Below are 9,605 nucleotides of genomic sequence, written 5' to 3'. Positions count from 1 at the left end.
TCTTATTTTTGTTTATTCAACTACTGCTTTATATGAATATGCATAAGTTTTGAGAGAGCATCAGATACACAGTGCTGTTAAATGTATTTGCAATTGATTGTGCTTGTAAGAATAGGTATACATTTGTAGGTGCTGGAAAAGTTCACACAATACTCCTGCAGCACTAGATATGCAGTGTTTGCATCTGATGGATGTGAGTTAATGTGTAAAGTCTATGCATTATTGTTTAAGACTTATAGACCATTTATGTTCTATTATATTACATTTTAGCTGCTTACATATATATTCTTATTCCCGTGACAAAATAAAAAATATATAAAAAGGTTAATGTTTTATTTGTTTGTCTGATTCTAAGTGTTTCAGAGTATTAAGCTGTAGTTAACTTTATGAATTTGATATTGGAAAGAAAGAACTTCCTAGTCAAAGATTTTTTTCTCTGAAATATTGAAGTCTGTCAAACACTAGGAATTTCTCAATAATCCCTTTTTCTCGAACAATCTTCCAAGTCCCTTATAATGGATATAAGCTAAGTCCACTATTTTGTTTGGGCATAATTATTGAAATATTCTTTCAAAAGTTCATATTAGACAAATTGATTTTGAGTGTAGATTGCCTATTGTCTTAGATCAGTAGGTCAAGTCAACAGTCATATGTTTTTTTCTGCACACTCAGTAATGATTTGACCACCATGAAACATCAGTGGTAGGTGGCCCTGCACCTGAAGATGATGCCCACCAAACCAGCTTTTGAGGTCAAAGGTCAAGATTCTGTCAGTTTGGTCAAAAAATAATTATGTAAATAATTGATGGGACATGATAGCAAAGGCTAAGTATTGGCATTATTGATGAATCTGCCTTGGGAGTGAGTTTCACAATATTTAGTCATTTAATTGTGACGCCTTAATTGGAGACATGAGCAGTTTTGCACAACAATGTAGCTAATATATGTCAAAGGCTCACCTTTTTCTTCGAAAAACAGACCAGCTGAAAATGGATTCCACTTGCTATACCAGAACATTTTATCCTACGATGCCGAAACTTGGTAACAATATAGGTCATGACAAATAGATAACCCATATTAAAGTCCTCAAACTAAATAGTACTGGTGATTATGACCAGTAAATGAAACCTATTGATTATGAGGTTCAATATCAACAATTGCAAAAACCTCCAGTGCTCAAACTTAGTACTAGGATCATTTACCAGTACTGGTTGTGAAGTCAGTAGGTGTACACATTTCTGCACATGTGGGCACATGGGAGGGAAACAAGCATTGCCTTTTTATTTCACAGTCCAAGTTTCTAGTGCACCAAACATTAGTTTGACATCAAATCAGTTTAGAATACAATTTTGTTGTTTACAGACGCACTGACACCCAGACATCATACAACGTGCCAACTGCATAAGCCTTTGGCCAGTAGAGCTTTAACAAAAGGGGTGGGACCATTTGTTTTCAGAACTGTATAAATGGTCCAAATATCATTGATTAGCTTCAAAAATAAGAAAAAAGGTCAAAGGTTATAGTGAAGGTTATCCAAGCACAAAATTGATATTTGTTTTCAAGACTGTACACATGGTCCAAATTTTAATGCTGTAGCTTTAAAACTGAAAGGAGGTCAAAAGGTCACAGTGAAGGTCATCTAAGCCTAACATTGATATTTACCATCACATGGTCCAAATACCATTGCTGTAACTAACTAAGAAAAGTAGCCAAAATGTCTGTCAAGGTCATCCAAGCACAACATTCATATTTGATTTCAAAACTATGTGATAAATATCAATGGTTTGAGTCAAGATTTTTTTCTTATACATGTATACCGGTAATTCTTTAGAAAACTTGTCACCCCTGGAGCAGGGCCAGTTTTGACCCCAGGGACATAATTTGAACAATCTTGGGAGAGGACCTCTAAATAATACAAAATGTCAAGGGTCTGGGCTTAATAGCAGTTTTAAACAAGAAGGTAATCAAAAGATTTCCTTTTCCCTATGTACAATGCAAGTCTATAGGAAACTTGTAAACCCCAAGACAGGACAAGTTTTGACCCCACAGCACAATTTGAACAAAATTAATGTTCACAAACAATTGTGTACAGACAGACGCACAAACGATGGATACTGCTTCTTTTGCCAGTACAGCTAAAATCAACAAACCCTATGTAATTGTAATCAATGGCAAGGGAATGTAAAACAAAAACTGCAAACTCTAAAAACAAGTTGTCTCTATTTTTTGACTTGGCTATGCATGGGTGGATCTGGCCGATTTTGGAAACGTACCCAGCTGTCATGAAATATTTAACTAGTATAATAATACTACTGTATAAATTTGATTAAGATACAACAAAAACTGAAGACTGCATCATGTTCACAAGCAAGTGTTTATGCACGGACATACACCGCGCCATCACATTTATTTAGTTTGCTAAAAGAGCTAAAAATAGAATAACAAGCACTCACAGACTGCCATATCTCCCACTGAATTAAGAACAGTATCGTCTTCGCATTACAACAATGGATATTGGCCAAAAAAATAATGCACTCAGACTTCTCCTACAGGGTAAATGAGATCTATCTGTATATTAAGGTTTCAGTAAATACCTGAAAATAATAAAACTTTTCAAGTTGTGCTCTGGACAAGAAATAAATATGAAAGTAAACAAAGGCAATAACTAAAACATACTTCAATCAGAGTTATGGTTCACATGAACTGCACTTCTTTAAATAAGATCTATCGGTATATGAAGTTATGCCTTGGACAAACTAGAACTCCGTGAGTCAGATGTGTCACCCGACGAATTATTTACTGTCGACATTATAGCTGTTAGATTGGCATTTTATTCATTTATAGACAATGATGTTGCCATTTAACTTTCAAGTGTAGGTGGCATTTGAACCCTCAATCAGATATACCTACGGAATAAGTTTCAGGTTGAAACCTCATATAGTTTACGAGATATGCCACGGACAAAACCTAAGCATGAAAATTAAGGGCAATAACTTTAAAACTAAGAAAGCAAGAGTTACTGTTATTGTGCACTTGCCCTCAATGAGATATATCTAGCTATGAAGTTTCAAGTTGATACCTCTTATATTCTTCAAGATATGCCCCGGACAAAACTTTAAGCATGAAAATTAACAAAGGGCAATAACTTTAAAACTAAGAAAGCAAGAGTTACTGTTATTGTGCACTGCACTTGCCCTCATTGAGATATATCTAGCTATGAAGTTTCAAGTTGATACCTCTTATATTCTTCAAGATATGCCCCGGACAAAACTTTAAGCATGAAAATTAACAAAGGGCAATAATTTTAAAACTAAGAAAGCAAGAGTTACTGTTATTGTGCACTGCACTTGCCCTCCATGAGATCTATCTACATATGAAGTTTCAAGTTGATAACTCTTATATTCTTCAAGATATGCCCCGGACAAAACTTTAGGCATGACAAATAACAAAGGGCAATAACTCTAAAAATATGGAAGCAAGAGTAACAGTTCTTGTGCACTGCACTTGCCCTCAATTAGATCTATCTACATATGAAGTTTCAAGTTGATACCACTAATAGTTTAGGAGATATACCCCGGACAAGCGAAAATGGGACGCGGACGCCGCCGCCGACAAAAGTAACCCCTATATGTCGTCTTTTCAGGCGACACAAAAAGTATGAAAATAAACAAGGGGCAATAACTATATAATACTGCACACAGAGTTATGCTTTTTTTGCACTGTACTTTTCCTAAAAAAGATATATAGGCATATGAAATTTGTAGTTAATACCTCAGAGACCTCAAATTATGCTCCCAACCAAATATAAACATTAACAAAGGGCAATAACTCAAAAATATTGCACCCAGAGGTATTTTCTTGTGCACTGCACTTCTCCTAATGAGATCTATCTGTATATGAAGTTTGAAGTAAATACCTCAAAAACATATGGAGTTATGGAGAAAAGTAGACTTGTCCCAATGTCAGATGGATGGACAGAACAAGATGATTCATATATATATATATATATATATATATATATATAGCCCACACCACTATGTGGTGAGGGTATAAAAATGTAAGCGCTGGAATACTAGTATCAATTTATTTTCAACATGGCTAGTATTTAATGTGTGTATTTTAACAAATATTACGGTACTGACATTTTTTTATAACATGTACATCACTATTACCATACATGTTTAACATTTTAACAAAGGTTTAATATTTTAAAGTCTGATTTCATTTTTCAGTGATGACATAATTAACATTGTTGTGTATAATTTTCACAGCATTAAGAATATTAAGTTATTTTACAGTTAAAACATTAATGTAAATCATGCAAGGTTATGAATGATTTAACAAACTGGAATATATCACTTTTAAAGTGCACAATAATACATGATGTATGTATACAGTACATTTATTACACCTGTGTCCACCTGTTAATACACTGCACTTACATTAAGATTAACATTTATACTGAAGTACAGAAAGGTGAACGGTTTAGATTTTGAAAATGATTCAAGTAGAGGTATCCTACATGGATGCACATGACTCATTGTTATTCATTCTGATTCTATGTTGATTTTGTAACAAATTTTCAACAAAATTTGTGCCTTGTGTTTGTAAATCCATGTAAACACTACAGGTTGTAATCAACATTTAGAAATCAATACATCAAGCATATTTATACAGTACATTTTATCATTCTCAAGTGTTCACAGTCTCATCATCAGATTTTGCCCTCTTCCCTCCCCCTTCCTGATCGTCTCCCTTGGCTGCTGGTTTCCGTTTCAGCGCCTTCATTTTGCGGGTCTGCAGGTTAGCCAGGTCTTGCTTCTGCATGTGAACGCGCCCAAGCTGGGAACCGAATGCATCCTTGGAAATGTTCTTCCTCTTCTTTATCTGTTAGACAAAGTAAAAAAGATTATCAACAAAGCTTTCTACAGAAACATACATGTACACCCTTTTACACTGAGAGTTATAGTTATCACAGCTAACAGATATTAACCTCAGAACTATGCTACAAGAAAACAAGCTATATATAAGTGTCTTACACAGGAAAATAAATGTTATGGTTTACCGTGGATGTTTTTGGTTTCTTGAGAGCCCTTTTATAGAGGTCATCAGAGGCGATTTTGGTTCTGCGGACAGAGAAGTCAACAGATGGCCCCATTTCATCAAGCTCTACCCTGGGGACACGACTACCTGACTTTTTCAATATGATCCTGCAAAATAGAGAATAGGTTAGTAGGTATATAATGACTTAATTTACAGAGGAAATATTTTGGTGGGGGACAAAGGAAACTAAACTGACTTGTCTACAAAAAAGATCCCTGTTTGGCAAAACCTGCAGAAAATGAGTTTGGGGAGGGTGAATACAAGCTTTAAACAATAATCTCTACAAAGCTTTGATATATATCTGCTTTAACTTCGTAAGGGGCAATGCCTAACGCCACATTTTTTTCATTTAAGCAGAGGCATTATTTTTAATAGGATGTATGGTTAGTGGGCAGAAACTTAAAAATTGCAAATTTTTCAAGACATCATGCAGACAATTTTCATAATTAAAAACTATTGAATTTATGTAGGGGTCTTTTTTCTTCTCTTAGGTTTGACCTTTTGTCTAATTTTTTTTACCAGAGCTGACCAATATTCATAAGTTAAGAACTGTTCAAGACAATATTAAGACAAGTATTTTGACCAAGTATTTTGACCATTGCATATTTTTTTTATTAAATTTATGACATGGCATAAAAACTTTAATCGCAAATTTGTTTCTGACAACTGTCCACCCTCTTTTTTTGCCATTCTATATTCTTTAATATTTCGTTGGAAAAATCTGGCTAATATATACAAGTATGTCAAATGCCTAATATTTACAAGCACATGTAAGTCTTCAATAATAAGTTAAAAGATTAGAAAAATAATAAGAGGTGACACTGTTACCTGTAGTTTCTAACAAGGATTTTCCCATCCACTACTGTTACCATGACAACATGCTCAAGTCCTTGCAGTCGAATGTTCTTTACCACTTCACCTCGGAAAAAGTCTGCAGAGGTGAAAAGAAAAATTATGATAATTCAAGTTTTAAAAGTATATGTATACAATTTATAAAAGACATATAAATAAGGGGGTAGGGGGGTACATTGTTTGCACAATTAATAAAAAAAATACCTATACTTATAAACAACATGGTTAAAACCATTCTTATTTTTAAATTTGTACCTTGTTTAAAATTTATTTTTTACATCACGTGAGCAATTAATACAACAAATAATACATGCATTCGCACATTTATAGAACTATTTAACAAAACTACATGTACATTCTAACTTGTGGACTAAAAAAATGTTAAAAGCAAGTGTTGACAGACCGATGAGCATGTTTTTCAGTCTTTTTAGTTCCGGGTCAGTGTCAAACTGTTCTCCAGCAAACATGAGGCAAGGCTTCGTTCCCACTGGACACTTTGGACCCTACAGATAGATCAATTGATAACAATGTATTTTCTGGTATCTTGAAAGTAACCATTCACTCAAGATTGAGTTTCCTGTCCTGGTACGCAGCAATACCAGCAATTTGAATTTAGATACTCTTTATTAATATGTTATATTATAGACTCCTTGTAAATCACACTCATGCGCAAATAAAAAAGGTTACACAATTTGACAATGTCTGACAGGCTGAACTTGAACGTATTGTCATATTTATGAAAAAAGAAAAAACAGTAAATGCCAATTGGGCTGACCTCAAATTCTGACATGGATTTAAAAGAATCTATTCCCAACTCAATCATGTCCAAGATGTGATGGTCAAACAAACGACCTGAAATGAACAGACACAAAACCATTTAAACTTAGATTATAATATAATTGGTCACAGATTGGAATCCTAGAAGTTAACAGGTGTACATTGACACCTGTATATATCGGTATTTTTTAAAGACGCACATGAAAGTTGAACTACAAGTATTCAAGTGTAAAAAAATAAAGAATAACATGCCAACATCTACAATTTTCATGAACAATGATTAAAATATTGAATAGAATGTACTGGACCATGATTTCAACAATCAGTAACAAAGCATAGACCTACCCAGAACTATATTGTTAGGTCTTTTCTTGGAGTGACTACCAAACATGAACAAAGAGGCATCAGACTTCTGAGAGAAAAACTCCTGCAAAACCAAACACAGAGGAATGTAATGGTTTCTTATTATTGTAGACTTGCTTTAATTGTGCATTTTTTCAATTATTTGGTTTGGACCAAATTTTCAAGGTTAGATATTCACAATGCCAACTTTAATCGTTGGCAAGTATTTGTAAAATTGATAATTAACCGTGTTTCAAATTTGTTACCAGATCATTTGGCAGAGAGTCTTGAATATTAAAACCTTACAAGATTCAAACAATCTACAGCATGCAAAACAGCACAATTGATTCATAACAAAAGTTTTTACTTGAAATTTAAAAGTAAATTATGTTATTGATTTGTTACTTAAGTAATCCCTTTAAAAATGACAATTATTATACTGAAACTGAGCATTTCCAATTGCAGCTAGTTCACATTATTTGCCAGTTCAATTTACCAATGGTGTTTCATCTTCAAATGGCCGCAGTATGTTCTTTCTGAAAATGTAAGAAGGGAACAGGTTATATAATTTACAGAAACGTAGTTAAACACTCCGTGACAAACATCAAAGTCTTTATGTATGTTATGTTGGTTTATAGTCAATAATAAAGCTTGCAAAAAACAATGGAGTACAGCTAGCATTATATTTTCAAATTGGAGAAGCCCTACTATGGTAAGGTACTTTAAAGGACCAATGACTCTTCAAAAGAAAATTTTCTTCATCGAGTCTGGAGTATTTTTCCTGGGCCCAGATTTGCAAAATTATCTATTAAGTTTTACTCATAACAATCTTTAACAAAATTTACCACTTTACACAATGGTTCAAAATAATATATGTGGAATCATATTATTTCATACATTAAGTTTATATATTTTTAGTTAAAAATATTTAGTTAACAGGAGTTGTTATAGAGGAAAAATGTACACGAGTAGTGACTTGAAAATATAAAGCTGTACTCAACTGTTTTTGCATATTCAATGACCTTTTTAAGATAGTTTTGGTAAAAAATATCAAGGAATAGAAAATTAATCAAACTACATGTAGAAACAAGAAACAATTTCCTTTCCCTTTATGTTATATACAAGGGTCAAATAATGTACTCTGTTGAGTAAATACTTGATTTTTTTGAGAGGCCAGGGTGTATCCTTTTTGAGAGGCATAGAGAATATCATTTGACAAGTCTTACCCTTTAGGAGATTAGACAATACATTTGTATATCACAGGACTACATAAGAAACCCTTACCTTTTGTACATCACGGAGTGTGTCTTCTTCAACTGACACTGGAAGTTTACAAGTATGAATGTATCAATATATTGGAAATTTAACACATGTTCAACTTATCTCAATACCGTAGTTTAAAGGAAGTTAGTAAAATCAGTTTTTAATAACTCAAAGACTTATGTAGTTTAAAACCATCCTTTGGTACTTACAAACTCTTTGAGCAGTTGAGTAACAGTCTGACTGGTGTTCCCCCCCTTCACAAACATGCATTGTTTTGTATTTTCAAATATCTTGGGCTCCCGAGATTCCAGGAATCGTTTTCCTCTTTGAGTTTTGGGCTTGCTGAAAATTGCACATAAATAACAAATAATTCTGGAAGATTTAAATTTCATTACGATCATACTATCTTAGAGGCTGCATCCTCCAACCTTTTTTAGCAAGCAGTATTTAGGGGCTTTTAAGTGTTTGGGGATATGAACCAGTCATTTAGTTAGCTCAGTCAATTTGAGGGCCTGGCTTCTGTTATGGCAGTCACCGATTCAAGCCCCACACCTTGAACACTTATCCTCCAAGGCTCCCTTTACTAGTGTCAGAGGAAAAAGGCCAGAGTGCCTTGATTGGCCATTCCGGAGAGGAGTGAACTGATTGGTGGTAAAAACCAGGTACCAGGTTAAAGGCCAGTCAGTTAGAGTTCCAAGGAACATGTATTCGAACCCCACCTTTGGCACACTTTTCTCCCCAGGTTTACATTAATAATGTCAGAAGTAATGGCAAGAATGCCTGGATCGGCCTGGCGAGCTTTATATGAACATTATTTTGGCATATGATCCAACCACTTGGTTAGATCAGTTGGTAAGAGCGCGGTGCTAGTGTTCCATGAAAGGCGGTCATGTGTTCCAGCCCAACACCAGGCACGGTTTTCTGAAAATCTAAGTTTTACGTAGCCGGGTTTCTTAACATGGGTTCATTATAAACAGTATAGTGAGTATTTGGCCATTTTGATTAAAAAGGATTATTTTCATGACTAGCACATGAACTAGTTAAAACTGTCAAAGCCACGTTCGCGAAATTATATTACATTTGCGTGTTAAAGTCAAATGCAGTATGTTGTATCAATTGGATGATAAAAAAATAAATATGAGCAACAAGCCCCTTAAGATTTAGTATTTTCTTAAATACATTTACTTACACAACACGCTGCAAAGCCATTTTGTAAATAACACACGTGTCGGATGTGTTTACAAGGATTAATTTCACGATGAGGCTTC

General features: G+C 34.2%; 1 protein-coding gene across 1 annotated transcript; it reads right to left on the bottom strand.

Moving 5' to 3' along the window:
- Positions 1–4,070: 4,070 nt before the first annotated feature.
- LOC128237397 (ribosome production factor 2 homolog) lies at positions 4,071–9,602 on the bottom strand. Its single transcript, XM_052952903.1, has 10 exons — positions 9,527–9,602; positions 8,547–8,679; positions 8,359–8,396; positions 7,571–7,610; positions 7,078–7,159; positions 6,731–6,807; positions 6,359–6,458; positions 5,932–6,034; positions 5,066–5,210; positions 4,071–4,887 (listed from the first exon to the last, which is right to left on the bottom strand). The coding sequence occupies exons 1-10, from the start codon at positions 9,544–9,546 to the stop codon at positions 4,693–4,695; spliced, it is 933 nt and encodes a 310-aa protein (XP_052808863.1). The 5' UTR covers positions 9,547–9,602; the 3' UTR covers positions 4,071–4,692.
- Positions 9,603–9,605: the final 3 nt, after the last annotated feature.

The sequence above is a fragment of the Mya arenaria genome, chromosome 6 (genome assembly GCF_026914265.1).
Source record: "Mya arenaria isolate MELC-2E11 chromosome 6, ASM2691426v1".
In the NCBI taxonomy this organism is placed as follows: Eukaryota; Metazoa; Mollusca; class Bivalvia; order Myida; family Myidae; genus Mya; species Mya arenaria.
This window is presented reverse-complemented; position numbering and strand designations above follow the sequence as displayed.

What these genes read in the sequence shown, in the direction of transcription:
- LOC128237397 (XM_052952903.1), bottom strand. Translation starts at nt 9,546, where the DNA reads ATGGCTTTGCAGCGTGTTGT. An exon ending in ACCTAACAATATAGTTCTGG is followed by an intron (nt 6,808 to 7,077) that starts GTAGGTCTATGC and finishes TGTTCATTTCAG; the next exon opens with GTCGTTTGTTTGACCATCAC. An exon ending in AGAAACCAAAAACATCCACG is followed by an intron (nt 4,888 to 5,065) that starts GTAAACCATAAC and finishes TTTGTCTAACAG; the next exon opens with ATAAAGAAGAGGAAGAACAT.